Genomic DNA, 22,704 nt, shown 5'->3' with positions numbered 1-22,704 from the left:
ACTGTCAACAGAGAAAAAAGAGAAGTTCAATATATGTTATGCCCTCATGTTCTGTGCACAGTTTGAAAATTATAACAGCTGGTTGAGAGCTAGGAGACAACTGGAGCTTGGACTATTCCAGCAAGAGGGCTGAAGGACAAAAGCAAAGGCAATGGAGAACAGGAATGCATCTGGTTTTGGACTATCGTATTCCTCATTCCTACCCTTTGGGAGAACCATTTCAGAAACACTTGGAATTCCTGGTGGGGAAAGAGTTCTGTTTTTCTTTTATATAATTGTATAGCAAAACCCCTTTTCACATAGGGACTATAACTATTTTTGTTACAGTTTCCACATTCCAAAGAAAAATATCTGTTGTATTTTAAAATAGTCGTCTTTAAGAGTTCTATTATTTGTTTCTAAACATTGCACCAGAACTTTTATTTACCCATGTTTGATACCAATTTTACAACTAAAGGTGGTCAGGCTAGAAAAAAGGCTAGCTTACTCTAAAAGGATGAGAGTAACTGTAGTGGGAGAAGGGGCAGTGGGGAGGGGGTGGAGAGATGCCTCAGATGGATAAGCTCAACAGCCCTGTTTCCCTGTTTATGCCTAGCTATGGCACTTGATGGCCTGGTACCCAGAAACAGCTGGACTAGGGGGCACATGCTTCATGAATACTGGCTTCTAGGGAAATCCGAAGCCTGCTTTGTCATGGTTCTCCCTAGCCCGGTTTTCTGGGTTTCTTTGTTTTTTTGTTTGTCTAATAGCAAGTCAATTTTTATTCCCCAACTCCCAAATTTTCCTCCCTGCCCCGAGAACAAATACATCAGTATTTTGTGTCTTCTGGCATATATGTATGTTTTAGTTCCAGTATTTAGTAATGTTCTGGTATTGGTAATGTTTTCTTAATATAATCCTTTTACGGCCTCTTGGAATACATTTGTGCTGTTTCTCCCACTGCTAAACTATTCAAAATAAAGAATTTGATTAGAATTCACTTATAGTAATATTATTATATAAGTTTCCTTTCCAGATGAATCACACTTTAAGAAATTAAGTAAAACTAACTCATTGAATTTTGTTTTTCTCCCCACTTTAGTCGCTTTGCCTGTCTGGGCTTGAACAGAAGTAACTCCTCTTTAAGTTTCCCAAAGTCTCCTAAAAGGGATAAGACATATAGTGCTTTCCCAATTCTCCCTTTCCACTATCCCCACAGGATCTCCCATGTAAATCCCAAACTCTGCCGAACTAATCCCTCTTAAACCCATTTCCATAACTGCATAGGGCCACTCATTAATCAGAGCATCACTCGGTTCACACTTTGGTTTACCACAAGAAGTCCGAACTCTCTCTAGAATGTGTTCTAACCCTAAACCAGTTACCCCGTTTATGTCTTGCTGCCCAGCCTTCTAGCCAAATTAATAACGACCACTCCCTGCACCTGGCCCCAGTGGGGCTCGCCTGGCACGCCCTACTTGCTTTTGCTTTTCCTTTTCCTAATTTTTTCCCCTCACCGACCACAAGTTCTGCCACCAGTGTGACCCCCTTTAAAGACTGGGTGGGGATTGGAATTCCCACCTCCAGGGGTTGTTGAAAGAATAAAACAAGAAAATGTGTGAAAATGTCAGAGCACAGAACAAGCACTCAAGAAATGGTAGCCATACATATAACGATGTATATTTATGTACGAAACATAGGCCCTGGTTTACGCCCGAACAAGCAATAAGCGTGTTGGGGGCCTGCAGAATATCATGAACCCCTTGGCATAGGATCCTGAAGTTCCTTGTCAGTCGCTGGTCCATTCTTCAGCGAAAACAATTCAGAGCCTGCATCAAGGACTGAAAGCGCTCGAGACCCAAACAGGCGAGGAGCCAGGGGGCGGCTAAGGCTCTGGACTTAGGTCGCCCGAGGCGAAGCAGAGGCGGCGGAGCGGGTCGCGGCCCGCTCCCTCCCTTCCGGAGTTCAGACAGGGCGTCAGGCCCGCCCCGGACTCCCTTCCCTCTGCCCTGGCGCCCGACGCGGCCTTCGGGTCCCCCCCGTTTACCTCCAGAACCCCGCTCCCGGGGCGGAAGGCTCTGCGTCCCTCGGGGCTGGCGGGACCCTGACCCAGAATCTCGCTTTCAATCTGCGCGCGGAGGCGGAGCGCGGCGGGAGCGCGGGGAGCGCGGGGACCAATGAGAGGGCGGCGGGGGCGGGGCGCGCCGGGGCCGCGGGACGTGTCAGCAGCGGGGCCGAGGGGCGGGGCCAGCCAGGATCTGGAGGCTTAAGTCGGGGCTGCCCAGACCGAGCTGCGGCGGAGCGGGGCGCGGGTTGGCTTCCGTGTGGAGGCTGTGCGGTGAGTACTGCCCTCGCCCCTTCTCGCCGCGGGGCCGTCAGTCCTGGGCCAGCTCCCTCCACCCTCCCCAGCCCCGCGCCCGCCGCTGGGACCGTCCGGGCCTGCAGCTGCCCCGGGGCGATGGAGGAGACGGACGCGGTGCGGGCAGCGGGTCTTTTGTTTTGCCACGACGAGGGGTGCGAGGGGCACGAAGCCCGCGGAGCGCGAGTCCGGGCTTGGGGTGGGGGTGGGGCGGGAGGCCGGGCTGGGGGTGTGGAGGCGGGACCGCGGAGACCTGGCTGGAGCTGCGAGCCTGGGAGGACCGGAGGCCGGGCCGGGAGCGTCCAGCCGGTGATGAGGAGTGGAGGGAGGGCGGGAGGCCGGCCGGGGCGCCGAGGCCGGGTAGCAGGAGGCTGGACCCGGGTCCGGAGCCCGGTGAAGGGCGCAGGAGGCCGAGCCGCCGAGGCCGGCTGCGGGGGGCTCTTGGGACCAGGGGCTGAGCTTTGGATCGGGAGAGCTGCAAGGGGAAACAATGCCTGGAGGGCAGGAGGTAGGTATGGGGCTGTGTTTGGGCTGGCCCTTGGGGCTCATCCTCCCATTATTTGTCGACGGTTGGTTTCCTTCAGTTTACTGTGTGACTCAGTTTTCCAGAGAAGTAATTTGAAGTACTCAACTCCAATTCCTTTTCAGACCCTGAGAATCCTTCCAGCCTATTCCCGTGACTGTATCCAAGGAGCTGCTTTGAAATCCCCCTAGGCCATATTGAATAAGTGTCTTTCTCACCCTTGCCACTCAGTTTTCATTGTGCTTGTTGTAAAGGCAGCTGGTTCTTTCCTTGTGACACCCACGCCAACAAGCCAGGAACCAACCTTCTCAACTGTTTCTCCCAGCTCCTTCTCCACTTAGCCACCAAGCCACCTTGACCTCCTAAATGTCCACTTCTTTCCATCACTGACTTAAGCCACCCTGGGCTCTCACCTGGTTACAGGTCTCCACACTTTTAGATTCTCTGCGTCTCACCCATCTATTCTTTAGAGCACAGGCTGAAGGATCTTTACAAAATAAAAACATAAAAAGCTGTTCTTTTGCCCTTATGATAAATCCAGTCCCTTATTATGCTTAACAAAGCCAAGCCCAGGTTGGCTCCTTGGTCCCTTCCCCTGCCTCATCTTTTATTTGTAGCACCTTTTCACTTTGTACATAGCCACAGGGATCTTAATACCCAATACCCGTTCTCTTCCTGAAACACTCTTGTGTTCCCTCTCTCCCTCCATCAAATCACATCCGCTTGAGGAACCCCTACTTATGTTTCTGTTCTCACTAAACATTTCAAAGTTAATTTTTCCTATCACGTGTCCCTTTTTTGTATGTGTCAGTTCCTAAGAAGAAAAAGTCATATCCTTTGCAGTTGCTTGTTTACTGTCTTCCCTATTAGCTTGTAAGTAAATTCTATGAGAGACTATATTTATCTTGTTATCTTCTTGTTCTTGACTGTCTTTCCCCATATGTAGGGCCTGGCGCAAGTGAATACCCACAACTACAGATGTATGCTTTTTAATAACTATGCCCTATCCAGAACAAACAAAACTGTTTCAGGATTACTTAGTAACTTTTAATGAAAAGATGTGGATTAGAAGGGAACGGTAGCCGTGAAATACGGAGTTGCTGTAACAGTGTGAATGTGCATGATATTAATAGGTACTAAGCAAGTGGTTAGACCAGCCTGTATCAAAGTGTGCTCAGCCAGTGTTCGTACATGATTTCTAAGACTGAAATGTAAAAGTTACATCATTCCTATCCTAGCCTGATGTTTGAGCTTTGGTTTTGCTTTGCTCTTTTGCAAAAGAATGCTGTTGAAAGTTATAATGTGTTTTAATGAATGAATAGTTTATTAGAGTTTGGCAATAAAACCTGTTCACAGTAAAAAAGAGATGAGCACTGTACCTAACTAAATCAGATTTGCTTTTGCTTTGCTGAAAAAAGGCTTTTGCCTCCTGCCTTTTTTTTTTTTTTTTTTTTTTTAATCCTCACCCGAGGACATTTCCATTTTTTGTACAGATAGAGTGGGAGGGAGAGAGAGGAAGAGAGAGAGAGAAACATCGATGTGAAAGGGACACATCGAGTGGCTGCCTCCTGCACGACCCAACCAGGGCCGGGGACAAACTGCAACCGAGGTACATGCTCTTAGCGGGAACTGAACCCAGGTCTCTCTGGACCGCAGGCCGATGCTCTAACCACTGAGCCAAACCGGCCAGGGCACCTCCTTCCATTTTAAAAGACTATGTCTTATCTGATATAGACATTTACAATGCTTCTTTGTGGTTTTGTTTTCAAACCCGATTTAACACATTATCCTACTGCTTCACCCCCTTTCTAATGCTAGAAAGCAGTCTTTATTTTCACGAATGGCATTAAATCGATTCTGGTGCTTAGTATTATAAGATAGTTTTTAAAGCTCTACCTCAAAGATGGGAAGCACTGGTATTTGTGGGCCTAGGAAAGATGTGGGAATTCTTAGACTGTTAGATGACTGTTTTGTATACATTTAACACATACAAATGTAATGGAGGGGAATAGGTCCTCTGTAGTCAGAGGACTGAGGCCAAGTCCCCAGGGCTACATTTCCTCGTTCATCCATAAATTAGGCATAAGTTATATTCATACCTCATGAGGTTGTTGTGAGTATAAAATGAGATATCTGGGACAATGCTTAGTAAATCTCTATGTAGTGTTGTTATTTCTCTGCCTATTTTGTTCTTGCCTTCAAATTGCTAATGGAGCTTCTGAATTAGGGTAGAGTAAGAATATTATCTGATACAAATTTGACCCTGTCTGGCCTTTGCTTTGTTGAACTACTTTTGAATACTAGTCAGCATTGGTGTGAGTCCCATAGAGAGATAGGATCTTTGTCTCTTCCATTACTTGATACGCTTACGGTTTACTAACGTACTTTGCACACTGTTGGTGTTCAGTAAATTGTCGTGGGACAAATGAATCAATACTACTAACACTAACTTTTCTGTTTCAGATCTTCTCTAGCAGGCAGGATTTATTTAATCTGGTGGTTATACACCTAAATCTGCTTCTACAGAGGAGTGGTTCTCAGTGGGAGGGAGGAGACCTTCCAGGTTATCTGTGGGTTTTGTAAAAGGTATCCAGGATCCTTCACTCTGCCTGTATATCATAAATCATGTTTAGATCTGCAAGGACTTTCCCATTTCTCCTTTTGTCCCCCCAAAGATAATATCTTAGGACCTCAAGTGAGGGGAAGACAGACCCCTTGCAAGGCTTATGGCTTTGAAGTGGGGAGCACTCCGATCTGTCTTTTTGGTTTTTGTTTGTATGGTACAACTGAGCTTAATATTGTTGTATTTAATTCTATTTGCCCATAGTGTATTTTCATCTTAATTACAAAATAAATATCAAAAGATCCTCTTTGCCAGGGTCAGTGACAGTGTCCAGTTTTGGTGCTTCTTATAAGTCCCTAAAGAAGTTCAGAGACCAGATGGGGAAATGATTTCAATAAAATCTCTCACACGTTATAGCTGAAACTTTATCCAAACTACTGTGAAAGTTATGTTCTTTCTGTTTCACTTTGCTAAATCTGAAATGTGACTGCTTTTGAGACTTTGTCCTCTCTGACAGGTAATACAATCCTGATGTTTTTCAAGTCCTTTGGCTGAGGTGTGGTCTTCCAAAAGTCATACTGGAAAGGCTTTGCTTTCCTGGAGAGGCAAATCGAGATTTGAAAATATGTCTTAATGACTTACAGTGACCTCTTAACCTGAAGTGAGTTATTTTACTTTTAGACGCAAATTACCCAAAGGCATCAGAAACTCCATAACCATAATTTCTGTTTTCTTCGTTAATTAGAGTAAAGCTACTTTATACTATTGCCATGTCTCTGCAGTCAGTTTCTATCATGTTATTTGTGGTCTTTGTCTCATCTTAATTAGAGCGTCTAGGTTATGGATTTTTGTTTCCTTCCCTGAAAATGTCTGTAGTATTACCCTTTATACATATCACGAAGCTGTGGAGAAGAGTGGGAGTCTGCCCCGGTTTGCATTCTGGCTCTGCCACTTAAAGGTTACTTAACTGCTCTAAGCCTCAGTTGACCGAACTATAAAGTGGGGATCATTATGCCTCAGCATGGTTAGAAGGACTAACCAGAAATATATAATTAATTAATATAGACATAAAAGTTCCTTCCACCTGAGTCTTACCCGTGTGAGCGAGCAGTGAGAGGAGCTGTTGCTACACAGCACTTTGTGCACAACACTCAAGTCACATGTGCACTGTGATTTGGGGGCCTTTTCTTTGGCTGGCCACTTTTTAAGATATTCATGGAGATGATTCAAAGGTGAGCAGCATTAGTTCTTTTTTTCCTTTTTTTTTTTCTTAATCCTCACCTGAGGTTATTTTTCCACTTATTTTTAGATTGGGAGGGAAGGAGAGGGAGAGAGAGAAACACATCGATTGGTTGCCTCCCACACAACCCCAACTGGGGCCGGGGACCAAACCTGCAACCCAGGTACCATGTGCCCTTGACCAGGACTCGAACCTGCGGCCCTTCTGTGCAAGAGCCAATGCTCTAACTCTCTGTCCAAACTATTCATTTCGATACCAGGGTTTTGTTTGTTTTTCAAAATTGTAATACTTTATAACTTAATGTCAGAATTTCAATTTTAATCATTTTTATTTCTGGTTGCCTCCCTCATGACTCGACCAGGGACAGGGATGAACTGCAACCGAGGTACCTGCCCTTGCCCAGAATTGAACCCGTGACTCATTGGTCTGTGGGCTGATGCTCTAACTGCCGAGCCAAACTGGCCAGGGCTTATTGCACTGATTTTTGAAGATCTGACTCTTGTAGCTTCAATGCTAAATGTTAAAAAGATCTAGGAACTGGAGAAGATTCTAAGACTCAAGTTCTGGTTGATATCTCATTTCAGTTGGTATACTTAGAACTTCTCCGGGACCTAATATATGCTTTGAAATTTTGTTTATTATAATCAGCACCCTGAATTGATGGAAATAATTACATACATCAGTACAGTAAGAAAGAAAGAGTGTTGTCATTTCTGTGCCAAGATATATTTTTTTAAACCCCTATTGTATATTTTCCTATTTATGTTTCGTCAAATGAAAATGTTCTAAGAACTTAAACTCCTGTTATCATTGAGGGCATTAAATTTTCCCCTGAGGGATAATTTTTTATCCTTCTAAGATGAGATCACTGTCCCCTGAACAACTTGTGTACAGTCAGGCATTAGCTAATGGACGTGAGGTAATGCTAAGTCTGACACTCAGTCCTGCAGGAAGCAAAGCTCTGCTCCCAAGAGTGGAGTTAGTGCTTTTGTGTGGGAAAAGCAGGTGGTGACAGAGAGCAAATGTGCACATGTCTGATTTGGTGAGCATTTCATTTAGCATTATACAAATTTGTAATAATATGTGAAGGTCGACTGATACTGTTGCAATGTATACTTTTTGGATACTAATGATGAAGGAACAAAATACATCATAGTATTTGTTCTTGAGAAATCCTTATCAAATAATAAGACCCTGTTTTAAATCCTATTCTGAAAGAATTCATGTGGTTTTTATTTTATTTTAGACACCAACTACCTTACTGAAACAAAACTGTCTCATCTCCAATATCAGACAGTAGAGCTAGAATACCCTATAAAATCAGGTAATCCTTGAGATTCCTGTAGGCAGTGCTCAGCCCTACACTGAAATTATATCTAGTCATTTCTTTTGCCCATTTCCAAGTCTTGGACAATTTTCCCTGACAGTCCCCACTATACTTATGACCTTAAGCCAGTGGTCTAATGTTCTCTTCTGAGTTGAACTCTGGGCAAGATTTGAAATAATGGAACACTCCTTGAAAGACTTCTGCATGCTTCGGTGCCCCACGTTCACCTGTTCACCTGAACCCCACCCCCCCCATGTATACACTACCTCTCTTTAGTCTCTTGCGAGCCCCTCTTCCTCAGTAATCCTCTAAATACCAATGTGCCCCAGTGTTTCTCCAGCCCTGATCTTTCCCTGAGTTCCAGCCTCAGCCATCTCTATCCTCTGTTCAGCTGGAGTGCAAACTACCATCATCACTTGCCAGAACTGTTCCAGAAAGCTTTTCATTGGCCTGTGTGCTTCTACAGTTGATTCTCCTCTGCTCAGCAGCCAGCGTTCTCTCTTTAAGCATGCTGTCTCTCCCCTGCTTAAAACACTCCAGTGGTTTCTCCTAGCAATTAGGATAGATTCAAAGCTTCTCTTGGCTCCAAAGGTCCTGTGTGATCATACCTTTCCTACTTAATCTCCATTCGCACCTTCCCTTCCTTTATGGTGCACTAGCTGAACTGGCCTTTCTGCACCACGAATACACCAGACTCTCAGGACCTGTGTACTTGCTGTCCCTCTCCCAGCAAGGACATCCCCTGTTGGTAGCCTTCATGTCATTGAGATCGATCTCCATGTAAATGTCACCTTAGAGATGGCTTCCCCACCCACTGTAGCTAAAGTAGTTCACATTCGTAGCCTCTCTTATTTTACCCTATTTTATTTTCTTCATAGCCCCTATCATCTTATTATCAATCTGTAATTATTCTTCCTCAATTAAAAAAGAAAGAGAAATTGGGAGAGAAATGGGCTGCATTACAGCAACCTTTATCAGCACAGGGGAAGCAGAGGGAGGGGTGGCAGCCTGGTGTGAAAATGTCCATGTATGTGCCCGGCTGGTGTGGCTCAGCGGTTGAGCATTGACCCATACAAGCACCAAGAGGTCGCCGGTTCGATTCCCGATCTGGGCAGATGCCCAGGTTGTGGGACCAGTCTCCAGTTCTCTCTCATCGATATTTCTCTCTCTCCCTCTCTCATCCTCTCTGTCTCTAAAAATCAATAAAGAAAAAAAAATGTCCATATGTATTAATTTGGAGAAATAATCTTTGGAATAATTAATATAATTCAGTGATCTTATAGTGACTGATTTTTACTACTATTTTTTTATATTGTAGTTAATAAAAGTATCCATGGAGAACTCTGAAAACTCAGTGGATTCAAAGTCCATTAAAAACTTGGAAATGTGAGTATTTCAATGGAATCCTTCTATAATGAGAGAAAGACAGTTGCAGAACAACAAACTTTAAGGAGTGGGGAAGCGGGAAGATACGGGCTTGGGAGCCAGAGGGACCCTGTGGCTCTCTGCCTCAGCAGCTGCGTGGCTTTGCCATGTCAACCCAGCCCTCTGAGTCTCATCTTAAAGACTCCTCGGAACTGTGGGTAAGATCGAGGGAAAGACCAGACCCATTGCCTGGGCGCTACTCAGAAACCCTGTGCCGGCCGCAGGAGGACCTCACGGGAGAGGCAGGCTCAAAGCCTCGGTGCTTCTGCAGCTTCCCAAATTGCTCTGCGGGATGAGAGGTTTCACGTTTGTGGGAGTGTTTTTGGCCTTCTGTTTATTTATGAGTTTTAAGACTAAAATGAAGTGCCAGTTCTGTCTGGGGAAGAATTACCTACTTAGAGATTATCTTTTACCCTTTATTTTCTCATTCTTTCGGTTTGGAATATTCTGTGTATTAATGCTTCCAAAAACCAGCAGATAGAGAAAGGAAAAGGGGAAATGCAAACACTCTTAATTTAATTCATGTCTGTTATTGGGGTCTCTTGTGATTCCAGGTTTACTGACAGCATGTATTATTATTCTGGACCATTCAGGAAATTACAGACTAATTCTAGTACTAAGTAATAGTATTACAGCAATACTATTAACAATAAGAATTTAGCTGTGATTGTTTGGCAAAGGAATTTTCCTAGAAATTAAACTTTGAAATACAATCTCATTTTAGAAGAGTTTTTTGGTTTTTTTTTATTGAAAACCCATTCAAAATTATTTATACATTTTCATATCATATAGAACATACCTTAATAGCAAATTGCATGGGAGCCCAAAATAGTTTTAGGTCCATTTTGATCTTATGATAAATTATCATCATGTTCCTAAGCTTTTTGAGTCTCCTCTGTATCAGGCATGGCCCCTCCCAGTCTAGCTATTTTATTATTGCTGGTAGAGGAGCACCTACCTTTTAAGGGGGCAGCAGGAGGTGGTGGGGAATTACAGTTCTGTGATCCATTATCTGGATGACCTTCACCAAGTCACTCAGCTTGCAGAGTTTTGTTTTTGTTTTTGCATTTATCTTCAGAGCGAGAGGGAGAGAGGAAGGAAGAGAGAGAGAAACATCAGTGTGAGAGAGACACATGGACTGGTTGCCACCCACACAACCCCAACCGGGGCCGGGGACAAACTGCAACTGAAGTACGGGCCCTTAGCAGAACTGAACCTGGGACTCCCTGGTCCGCGGGCCGACACTCTAACTGCTGAGCAAATCCGGCCAGGGCAGCTTGCAGAGTTTTAATTTTTTTATGTAAAATGTGAGGATCTTCACCTTTAGTTAAATAAAATAGTTTGTTTCTGACATGGACTTTGTTAATTTACAATTTACTATTCTAATCTCTTTCCAACAATTTTTTTAGAATTGTGTATATGTGAAATGCTCTCAGATAAAGTGCATGAGTACATGGACCGTAGATACGGATGATTGTCTGTTCCTAGATCTGTTATTTCCTGATCCTTCCTGATCCCTGGGCTACATCCAGGGCCAGGCTTGCACTCACTTTATTTTGGTTAAGTGTAATCACACCTATTTGTTGAGATATTGCTCTGGGCTACTTTCACCAGCAGAATGGCTGGCACTGTGTGGAGCAACCCTGAAATACTTAGTATTTGGCCCTTTTGAGGGAAAGCTTACTGCCCCAGGTCTAGATAACAGAGGTGTTTGGATAAGTGACCTTCAGACAGATATTTTTAATTTTTTACAATAATGATTCTATGTGTTAATAGATTATTTGTTTGTTAAGCTTATAGGTTTTAAGGAACAATTTAAGAATTGTGATATTGTCTTGAATCATATTTGCCTTTTATTGGTTTCCTATCACTTCAGGATAATTTTTAGGATCTTACTCTTACCTTGGAAGATAAACTATTCCACAAAGTTAAAAGAAATTTTTTAAGTGTATAACGTATTTGATGAAATTTTAGTAAAATTTAGAGGAAAACAAAGTATAGAGATTAAAAGCCTGCACTGTGAAGGCCAACACATACTTTCAGTCTTGGCTCTGATACTGTATCTGCATGACCTTCCGCACGTTACTTAGCCTCATGGTCATTTCCTTATCTGTGAAATGTATTCTATAAATGTTAACTGTTCTTACATGTTACAAAGTTGTATTAATGAGAACAGCAGCATTGGTCATGACTACCTTTGTAAACTGTTGTTTGATTTCCAAACAGAAAGCCCTTACCTGGCAGCAAATCGATGGACTCTGGAATATCTTTGGACGATAGTTACAAAATGGATTTTCCTCAAATGGGTGTATGTATAATAATCAATAATAAGAACTTTGATAAAAAGACTGGTATGTATCATAACATAATTTTTAATTCTTCAAATATTTGTACCGTTTATATTTGTATAATATAAAAAATAGTGTTGCTGTTATTAAGCTAGGACACAGACTAGCCATGAAGTAGAGATAGAGCAGGACTCTACAGGTTCTACAGTACAGATGAACTCTTTGTTAATCTTCAACCCATCATCAAAACTTCTCCCTCTTCCATCAGCTAGGCTCCTATCTGAACGTTGGCCTCTCTGCCCTGACTTCTATAATCCTTGCTTCTTTATCCTTCTGCCCTTTCTTTTATGCTAATGAAAGGATCACAAGTAGTAAGTAGTAGTATTTTTCCTTTCTAGGAACTACAAGGTACCTTGCAGGTACTGTCTCATCTAATTTTTACAGCAACCCCGAAAAGTAACCACGCTTAGATACTGAAAGGTTAAACTCCCTGCAGAGTCCCACAGGTAAATTGGTGGCAGAGCTAATTTACCTGTTTCCTCAGCCTTAGTGTGCCTGCTGCGTGGCCAGCTCTCAGCCCACCTGTTGTCCCTTGATTCCTGTGTCTCCATGTGCTCTATTGGCTTTTCCCTCTTCCCTGCGAAGGTGACAGACTCCCAGCTTAACGAGACCTTTCTTTTACCCTGCTTCTTAAGCTTTGATCTGATTTTTGTCTCCTTCCCTAAATTTTGAAAAGTTGTACTTTAGGCTTGCCGTCTTCACTTCCTTCCAACCCTCTTTAACCCTCTTTCCCATTTTCCGCCGCTAACACTGTGCTGCAACTCCCTCCAGGTTCACCACACAGGACCACCAAGTCCCATCTCAGCCGCTCGACTGTGTGCCATTTGAATCTAATAATACCTTTCAGAATTTTTTTTAGAGAATATAAAAACAAAATTCTTCCTAATTCTAAAAAGCTAATTAACATCATGATGTATTGCTTGATTTTTTTCTTTGACGTTTCTTTCAAAGATTAATTTTATTCATCATATATAAGCAATGTTGTACCCTGCTGGTTCCACTTAATGTAATATAAACATTTTTTGTGTGTAGCAGATATAATTTTTGTATCTGTTATTTTTATATATTACACACTCTAAATATACATTTCACTTGATTTGCATAATTAACCATAAGAATGAACATTTTGGCTATTTTCCCAATTTTTTCATCTTTAAATTGATGCTCTGGTAATTCTTTGAATTGGCATATTAATCATACTAGAATTATTATTATTATTATTGGTTAATCCTTACCTGAGAATTTTTTTCATTAAGTTTTAGAGGGGGAGAGAGAGAGAAATATCAATGTGAGAGGGACTCGTCGATTGGTTGCCTCCTGCATGACTCCAACAGGGCTGGGTTCAAACCTGCGACCCAGGTACATGCCCTTGATCGGGAATCGAACCCTCTATCCTTTGGTCCAAGGGCCAATGCTCTAACTGCTGAGCCAAACCGGCCAGGACACTAGAATTAATTTTTATTTAAAGAATATAGACATTTATTCTTTTTTCTATTTATGTATCTTAAATTTACTCAATTCTAAGATGTGTTCCCCCAACACTTGAGCATTTTCAGTCTGAGTGCCTGGTGCAGTCATACTGTTCTCCGTGGGGAAGGTGCTGTAAAGGAGTGATCAAAGCCCAGGACTCTGAGTAGAGGTCTGACACCAGCTCTGTCGCTTTGGACAAGTCCCTGAACCCCTGTGTGCTCCGTGTCCTACATCTGTACAGATGAAGCCAGTCACAGTAACTGTCGCATGGTGGCTGGAGAGATAAAGACCACCCATAGCAGAATGCCGATGAACAGTGTTAATTGGTAGTGGTTTGCATTTGTTTGTTTGTTTTGTTTGTTTTTTCCTGAAAAGACATTGCCAAAGTAGTGATGTATCTTAAAATTGTAGGGAACTTTGTAAAGTCAAAGAAATACAGTTCCTCTGTGTGTGTGAGATGTTCGAGAGATACATAACTTTTTTTAAACAAAAGTAGGATTCTATTGTTTTCTAATCTTTTCTTAAAAATTACCATTTCCCATGGCAAAATTTTGTCTACAGAAATTTTAATGGCAACATAGTATTCCATTATATAAACAAATCATAGTTTATTTAACCAAACTTCTCTAGACTTTTTGTCACTGTGATAAGAATAATTGAATTTTCTTAGCATTTGAAAGGAGAGATTTATTGTGAATTGTGTGAATCATTGACTAGTTCATTTCATTTCAGAGCAGTTGATGTTTTTTAAAAAATACAATCAAAAGTAATTCTTTCTATCCGAAGGAATGACATCTCGGTTCGGTACAGATGTGGATGCAGCAAGGCTCAGGGAAACGTTCTTGAACTTGAAGTACGAAGTTAGGAACCAGAATGATCTTACCCGTGAACAAATTGTAGAATTGATGTGCAGTGGTAAGAAATAATAAAAGAATGAACTTCATTTTGTAGTTTTGTCCAAGGACTATTTTATTGTCCAAGGTCTAGCTGTAATCATACACATTATAAAGCATAAGAATTGTAGAACTGTACTGTACATAATCCTACTCCATATCTCTTATATACGTAAGATAAAAGTTAGTCATGTCCAAACAAAATAGATCCAGAAACGTGGAAGTAGGGAACAGACTGACAGAGGGGGGCGGGGCGCAGGAAGAGTTAAACCAAAGAACTTACATGCAGGTGTGCGTGGCCAGTGGCCACAAACAGGAGTGTGGGGAAGGCAGGTACGGAGGGGAGGGGAGTGGAGAGGAGGGTGGCAATGGGGGAAAAAAGGAGGACATCTGTAATACTTAACAGCAATAAAGATTTTAAAAGAAGTTAGTCATACCAACTCTCTGAGATGGTTTGAGGTATGTTTCTCCCCAAGTTGGGTTTAGATGATGTCTTAGTTTTGTTCTCTGGTTTCTTCATCTTATCCCTATAGAGTGTATAGGAAATTGTTGAGTAAAGTGTGTTGGTTTTTTGTTTATTTGTTTCCCTTATTTGTAAATGTTTTTCTAGTCGCTAAAGAAGATCATAGCAAAAGGAGCAGTTTTATTTGTGTGCTTTTAAGCCATGGCGACGAAGGAATAATTTTTGGAACAAATGGACCTATTGACCTGAAAAAATTAACAGTTTTTTTCAGAGGGGATAATTGTAGAAGTCTGGCTGGAAAACCCAAACTTTTCATTATTCAGGTAATACATAACTGAGCAACTTGGTTATTGAGGATATATTGGGGATTAATTCACTCAATTGTGGATTATCCAAAGGATTTTTTTCCTGAAGCTAACTGAACTATTGTTACTTTTTTATTCATTTTAACTACCGCTAGGAGACACAGAATACATTTTAATTCTATACTTGCATCAAAAAGATTCTACATAATTAACATCAACTTTACATAGCCTTTACATTTCTTAGAATTCATAAATGGCCCAGCAGGTATGGCTCAGTGGTTGAGCATCATCCCATGCACCAGGAGGTCTCCGGTTCCATTCCCGGTCAGGGCTCATGCCCAGGTTCTGGGCCCGATCCCCGGTGGGGGGCATGTAGGAGGCAGCCAGTCAATGTTCTCTCTCACCAATGTTTTTGTCTCTCCCTTTCCCTTCCTCTCTCTCCAAAGTCAGTAAAGAGAAATAAATAAATAAATATTTGTTTTCTTATCTCCAGGCATGCCGAGGTACGGAACTGGACTGTGGTATTGAGACTGACAGCAATGTTGATGATGACATGGCATGTCAGAAAATACCAGTGGAGGCAGACTTCTTGTATGCGTATTCTACTGCACCTGGTAAGGAAGTCCTAAATCATGAATGTTATATGTAGGTTTTAAGCAATGGAGCGTATCTTCCAAAGGCTGTGAAAATTTTGATATTCAATAAAAAAATAGCTAACTTGTCTATATTTTAGGGTACCTTAACCACAGAGAGGTCTCAAAAAGTGTTTTTTAGCTAAGTTTGGCTAGAAAATATGCATATATAAGAAAGCAACTTACACAGAGTCCCTCTTAAACTTAATATCAGATAGGATACTATATTGTAATGTAGGCCAACTCAGAGCTTAGCCCATTTCTTGGAATAGGGGAGAGGTATATTTTTCAGGAAATCTTTGGAAGATGGAAAATAAAGATAAATATGAATAGTACATCAGAGGGTAGAAGGGAAATGAGGGAAAGAAATTAAGTGATGCATGACTAGGTTATTAGCCTCCACTTCTTTGTGTTTGTGTTGCACACATAATCATGTAAGACTGAGCATGCAACTATTATACAACTAAGACTGTCACAAAGTTTGGAAATAGAGGATGAATGTATTTTTTAACAGTGTTACATTTTTAAATATGCTCAATATGATATTTCTTTAACCTCCAGGCATCTTTCCAAGTAAAGTATTTCTCAATTAAAAGTAATGGATCCAATAGCTAATCTGAAAAAAGTACAATAAATGCAATGTTTTCCCCCTGGGGACCCTAATACTCTGTAATGTGTTTATTATACTTTATTTGATGCCCTGTAGACAAATTTAGAACACTCAAACATGTGTGCATACAAAAGCAATTTATTTCTTGGATAAACCAATAATGTGATTGTAACACCATGCTCCTTATAACGACCCTTTTACTTCTTCATCCTCGTGTTCACCAGTTCTCCCCTGTGGGAGGGAAGCCCAGAAAGTGGAACTCTGAGCAATTCAGTGGTTAAGTTCATCCACATCTTTTTTTTCTTTGTCAGAAGTAGCAGAGAGTACCACACATTTGTGGTTTTGTGGTTTTCTTCCCCCAGCATCATTTCCCTGAAACCAAACGTGTCATTTATTATTTTTTTCTTTTTATGGCTAATAACACCTATGGAAGTTTTTGCTTGTTTTATCTTTAAGGTTATGTAGTAATTTAGAATCACATATCCATGGTATTTTGGTTATATTTTGCCTTGTAGGTTACTATTCCTGGCGAAATTCAAAGGATGGATCCTGGTTCATCCAGTCACTTTGTGCTATGCTGAAACAGTACGCTGACAAGCTTGAGCTTATGCACATTCTTACTCGGGTTAACCGAAAGGTAGCAACAGAATTTGAGTCCTTTTCCTTTGACTCCACTTTTCATGCAAAGAAACAGATTCCATGTATTGTGTCTATGCTCACAAAAGAACTGTACTTTTATCACTAAAGAAATGTATGGTTTCTTTCAGTTTGTATGCCAAGCGAGGAAAGGGCATTGATACTGTATTTTTCCCTCGTTAATCTAATCTGGTGCTCCATTTGGGTACTCTGAAACAAGCCTCTTTTATAGCAGTAGGACTACTGGCAGGCTACCTCAAACTCAGAATCCGGTAGCTGGAATTGAACTTGATTAGGAATAAATACATGATAGTGGTACAGTTGTGAGAAGAACTGATTGTAAATTAGCAGCTGTCATAACCAGCAAGTTGTAGTGATGTCGTACTATGAATTTCAAGTAATTATGGAAAAAGTTAAACATTACAGTAATTAATTTTTGTGATATTGCCCTATCCTAGAATTTAGGGAGCCTTGTGCACGGTGCAAGGCATGAATACCTTGATATTAGAATTGGTATTTGGAGATAAATTAGCTGTGTTTTTGGATAATTTATCTGGACATATGATTTTGTGATGGTTGTCCTGAGCATGTATTTGTTGTAAAGAATCCTGTTTAATATTGAAAAATAAACTAAATATTTTACTTGAAAGAATGAGCAATCTAAGTTGACACTTTTAAGACTGAAAGCGTCATTACTACAGGGAGACAGAGTTAGAACCAGAAGGTACTCACATGGCTCATCCAGCAGCAGGTGTGTCCTGTGTCCCTGTGCGATCTGAAGGGCTGGTAGGTAAAAACCTCAAACTTGATCAAACCGATAGCATCATGAATTGAAGAAATTCCCTGGGACCATACTGAAATACAACTTATATCATAAGCACTGCAATGTAAGGAAGAAAGAGTAAATCAGTCAGCTGAGCACTTTGTAATTACAAGGTGGTTTGGGCGTGAGCTGAGACACAGCGGGTCCGTGTGCTGAAGGCAGAAGCAGGAACTCCGGCTCCAGCAAAGCCCTGCTGCTTTCTTCACGCGGACGGTGTGCATGGAGGTGGCTCCTAGGCAGGAGTCTCCGAGAAGGTGAACCAGTCGGAAACTTCGGAAATGGAAACTTTCCAAAGGTGATGAGAGCCACAATAAAAACCATAGTACCCTTTGTAGGAACATTTTTTAGCCTGTTCTTTTCTGCTGAAATTTATGATCAAAGGAAAATGATCCTGTTATAATTATATGCTGTTCTCTGAAATGAAAGGATCATAACGCACAAGACCGGAGAAGTCGTCCAGTCTTCCCCACTTCGGTACACGGGGAAACTGAAGGTCGCAGAGAAACAGCCCAGCCCAGCCAGGGAGGCCGGGCTCTAGCCTCGCACTCGGAGGTGATGCGCCGGCCGTGTCACGTGTCCTAGTTTTCATTCTGTTTCACGGGAACTTTCTTTTGCTCAAAGAAACTTGCCTTTATAAATGACAGCTATTTTTTTTTTTTTTTTACTTTCTGTAACTTTTTCTAAGTAAATGAAGCATGTAAAATTATCCTAAAGTGTATTTCTGTATGATGATTTTTTTTAAAGATTTCTTATGAATTTCCATTTCAAAATATAAGTTCTAACAAAGTTACCAACATGTTCAAGTGTCTTTGTTGTTTCCATTATTGTGTTACTAATTGAAGTTAAACTTTTTTAACTAATAGCTTAAATTGGAAGGGCCAAAGAAGATTCAACAGGACCTGATAGTCACGTATTTTTAGACAGTGGCAAATGACCTAGTAAAATAAGCAGGTCTCTCTTCCTCCCGCCCTCTCCACAAAGCCCTGCTCCTAAATCGCCTGTGAGGCCAAGAAGGATACTAGGTTTGTAGATGTCACAATACCTGAATATAACCATATAACCTTATTTTCTGTTGTTGGCTTTGTGGAAAGATAGCAGTAGAAAGGATATTGCTGAGATGAAACATTTTCCACCACATAAAGTTTAAATATGGCTAATTGGGGTGGGGGGGAGTGTAGAACTAGGGGAGTATGTAAGAAACCAGTTGGTGCTCACTGATGACCGCCTCTGGGAGACGGTGTGGTGGGAAGACGGCCCCTTTTGTTTTATGCACATACTTAGGAAAGGAATATAAGAACGTATGAATGTGGTTTTAAATTTCTTCCAATATTTCTATACTAGATAATATTTTTAAGTCAGAAAATTTAAAACTCTGATTGGGAGGGAATAGTAGATTCCTGTTTCCAAGGAGTAGAGGGTGGCATGAATAACTTTTAAGACTCTTTCAAGCTATAGTTCTGTAATGTGTTGAAAAAAATCAAGCCCATTCTACTCTCTACTATTAAGAAGTCTCAGATATTAAAAATAAAAAGTCCAACAACTTGGCCTTGCCATTTTGGCTCAGCGGTTAGAGCATTGGCCCACGGACCAAAGAGTCACAGGTTCGATTCCGGTCAAGGTTGCGGTTCATTCCCAGCCCTGGTTGGGTCGTGGGGGAGGCAACCAGTCGATGTGTCCTTCTCACATTAATATTTCTCCCTCTCCTTCTCACCCTCCCTCCCACTCTTATTTGATGATAAATGTGAAAATATCCTCAAGTGAGGATTTAAAAAAAAAGAGCACTGGCCAATATGACTCAGCTGTAAGAGTGTCACCTGAGGACCAGAGTCCCAGGTTTGATTCCGGCCAAGGGCACGTACCTCATCTGCGATTCATCCTCCGCCCCAGTTGGGGTCTTTTGGGTGGCAACCAATCGATGTGTCCCTCTCACATTGATGTTTTTTTCTCTCTCTTTTCCTCCCTCTCCCCTCCAGCTCTGTCTGAAGATTAATGTAAAAAAAATCCTCAGGTGAGGATTAAAAAAAAAGACCAACTCAATAGAAAAATGGACCAGAACATGAACAGACAGTTTACAAAGAAAGACCCTTACACTTAGATAAAGAGCTTAATCTCCTTCCTAATAGAAATGCAAATCAAACTCAGGTATCATCTGTCATCTGTCAGATTGACAAACATCCTATACTTTGATAACATTCTGTGGGCAGGTCTACAGCGGATGTATTTTCCCATTGGTGGGACTGCAGAGCACTAATTCCCTGGGGAGGAGAACCTGGCAACGCCTATCAAACGATTTACTCTTTGAAGTAACAATCTGACTTCTCGGAATCCAAAGTGCCCATACATCTGTACACGTGAAATGTGTGATGCGTAATTATTCACAACGTTTAAATGGTAAAAAAAAAAAAAAAAATGGCAGCAATCCAACTGTTGAGACAGGTGAAATACACTGGCGCACCCACACAGTGGAACAGGATTCTCCATAAAACAGAATGAGCAGATCCTCCTCAGCTGAAAAGGAGTGATCTCGAGTGCGAACGGTGAAGTGGGAACGGATGAAACAACACTATACAGTATGCTCTGCTCTGTCAAAAGGGAGTGGGGGGGGGGGTAAGGATATGCATTTGCATAAAGAAACACCAGAAGGATAAAAAATAATGCAAATGGATGGGGACAGGGATGGAAGTAAGGTTTCTCATGCTTGCTTTTCTATATCATTCTGATTTTTTAAGACCATATCGGTGTATTATCTGTCTTCAGAAATGGAATTAAACGAGGATCAGGGAATGGCACAAAACTCTCTCAGTAAGAACATGGGGCAGTGCACAGGTAGGAGTGGAGAGGCGTCAGTTTCCAACAGTCATGTTATGGGATTTTGTTTAGCTTGTTTGTTCTCTGCTTTACCTCGACCTCTATGTAGGCTATTCGTTGAGAAATCACAACTTGCTTCAGAACTGGGAGCTCAGTTGCTTAGAGCATTGTCCCCATACACGAAGATTGCGAGTTTAATACCCAGTCAGGGCACATAGAAGAAGCAACAATAACTGGACCAATGATCTCTCTCTCTCTCAATAATAATAACAAAAAAGAACATCAGTATCATCTTTAGTTATTTTAGAGAGAGATAGAAACACCAATGAGAGAGAACATCAATTGGCCACCTCCTGCATGCCCCCCACTGGAGATTTGGCCCACAACCTGGGCATGCGCCCTGACCGGGAATCAAACTGGTGACCTCTTAGTGCATGGGTCGACGCTCAACCACTGAGCCACACCAGCTGGGCTCAGTATCACCCACCCACCCGTCATCCTTAAATAGGGCAAAAATACAAAGTCAGTCAAGTGTGGCTGTGTGGAGGGAGTCAATGTTAATCAGCTTAACAATAACCCACAACCTTCGGACCCGCTGCCTTGTATCACCTTTTAAGTTGAAGTAGCAAACTAGAGTTATCTGTTCCCATTAGTTTCTTAATTCACTCTCTGAGTGTTCCGTCCTTATCCTTTGCAGCATGACTGTAATGACGGGCAGGCCCACAAGTATCCACAAAGGAATCTTCCTGCACAGAATCTCTACCGTCTGATACACTGATGACATGAAGAACTGAGGAGCTGGCATGTTTAGGAATGTTCCAAAAAAGCAAGTGTATCCCTTTTACGAAGATGTTTTTGCCAAATTTAAACTTGGTACAGCAGCTATTAAGTAGCATGTTGGAGCTGAAAGAATCCACTATCTGATGTACCCTCTCTGTTTTTAGGTGACTTAAATGTAAACTCAGGGACCTAATAGCCCTTACACGCTTCCTTTAGAGGGGAGTGTGCTTGGCCAAGGTGTTGAAAGCAAATTCATTGATTTTACCAAAATAATTCCAAACACTCATTTCTGCCTGGCAAGTGTAAGGAGCATTGGGGAGGCCATGGTGGCGGGGGGAGCCAGCAAGAGGGAGGGGAGATGAGGTGGCGGGGAGGGTGCAGGGCCTTGCAGATGCAAGGAGATACCTGGAGGTTCCACCTGGGGAGAGAGGACAGAAAGGAAGGAGACTGAGGACTGCCCAAGTCAAAGGTCAGAACCAGAAGAGTCAAGAGTGAGAAAGCCAGGGAAGAAACCGTACAGAGGCAATGGCCAGCTGTAACAAACCACTGAAAATTCAGAGAAAAATGAACAATTTAAATATGCAACGGGCCTGGGCCGGTTTGGCCCTCGGACCAAAGGGTCGAGGTTCAGTTTCTGGTCAAGGGCGTGTACCTGGGTTGCAGGTTTGATCCCTGGCCTCTTTCGTGGTCTTGTGGGAGGCAGCCAATCAATGTGTCTCATCTCTCTCTCCCTTCCTCCACCCCCTTCCACTCTAAAAATTAATGGAAAAATATCCTCAGGTGACGATTAACAAAAATAAAATAAATATGCATTGGGTTTGTGACAGGAGGTTATAGGTGACCCTGAAAAGGGGTTTCTGTGCAAATATTGAGGCAGAAATTGGCTTAGAGGGGATTGATACATTAGTGGAAAGTGAAGCAATGAAAATAACAAATTGTACAGGAAACTTGACAAATTGGAGAGGGGGAAGTAGCCAGAGGGGGAAGTGAGTTTTGACATGTTTGTGACTTTTGTTTGTTTTGTTATATTCTGAGAAAGATTTGAGCTTGTTTAAATGCTGATGGCGAGGTTTGCAAATACAGCGTAGGGTTCCTAAGAATAAGAGAGCAGGGTGAATCTGAGCGTAATTGTGGGGAACAGGAAAGGAGACAGTAGTTTGGGGAGAGTCGGGGTGGAGTATGAGGCTGGGTGCCCATGAAGTGACCTTTGCAGTGTTTTTGTGGCACGAAGTTCCCTTGTAGTTTCGGTGTTTTCTATCAAGTAGACAAGGACTCTGCTCAAACTTCAAAGATGATAGTGCGGCCAAGGGTGTTGAACAGATTCAAAAAGAGTCTGGAAGCTTTGCTAGAAATAAATGAGAGAGATTTAGTCAAGGGTCTTGTAGTTTTCAAACTGGGAACACAGGGAGGCAGAAAACCCAGAAGTGTCCCAAAGAAGAAAACAAAGTTGAAAGTTCTCAGAGTAAGAAGTACATTCTTGAGGACGGTCGGTCTCTGCAGCCTTAGTCCTAGGCTTGGAC

General features: G+C 42.0%; 1 protein-coding gene across 6 annotated transcripts; it reads left to right on the top strand.

Annotated features, from left to right (window-relative positions):
• The first annotated feature begins 2,243 nt into the window (after nt 1-2,243).
• CASP3 (caspase 3) lies at nt 2,244-21,197 on the top strand. 6 transcript variants are annotated; one of them, XM_036250150.1, is made up of 8 exons: nt 2,244-2,317; nt 9,310-9,377; nt 11,643-11,767; nt 14,021-14,149; nt 14,738-14,913; nt 15,389-15,509; nt 16,653-16,774; nt 18,023-18,276. In XM_036250150.1, exons 2-8 carry the CDS (start codon nt 9,325-9,327, stop codon nt 18,176-18,178), a joined length of 882 nt encoding a protein of 293 aa, XP_036106043.1. In that variant the 5' UTR covers nt 2,244-2,317; nt 9,310-9,324; the 3' UTR covers nt 18,179-18,276. The 6 variants fall into 6 exon arrangements, with proteins under 6 accessions (XP_036106043.1, XP_036106042.1, XP_036106045.1 ...); XM_036250149.1 differs by lacking the exon at nt 2,244-2,317 and adding an exon at nt 5,947-6,085; XM_036250152.1 differs by lacking the exons at nt 2,244-2,317; nt 18,023-18,276 and adding an exon at nt 21,102-21,197.
• Nucleotides 21,198-22,704: the final 1,507 nt, after the last annotated feature.

The sequence above is a fragment of the Molossus molossus genome, unplaced genomic scaffold, assembly GCF_014108415.1.
Source record: "Molossus molossus isolate mMolMol1 unplaced genomic scaffold, mMolMol1.p scaffold_m16_p_9, whole genome shotgun sequence".
NCBI classification, from domain to species: domain Eukaryota; kingdom Metazoa; phylum Chordata; class Mammalia; order Chiroptera; family Molossidae; genus Molossus; species Molossus molossus.
This window is presented reverse-complemented; position numbering and strand designations above follow the sequence as displayed.

Coding starts and splice junctions, on each gene's coding strand:
- CASP3 (XM_036250150.1), top strand. CDS start 9,325: ATGGAGAACTCTGAAAACTCAGTGGATTCAAAGTCCATTAAAAACTTG. Junction 14,150..14,737: donor TGTAGAATTGATGTGCAGTG/GTAAGAAATAAT, acceptor ATGTTTTTCTAG/TCGCTAAAGAAGATCATAGC. Junction 14,914..15,388: donor CCAAACTTTTCATTATTCAG/GTAATACATAAC, acceptor TCTTATCTCCAG/GCATGCCGAGGTACGGAACT.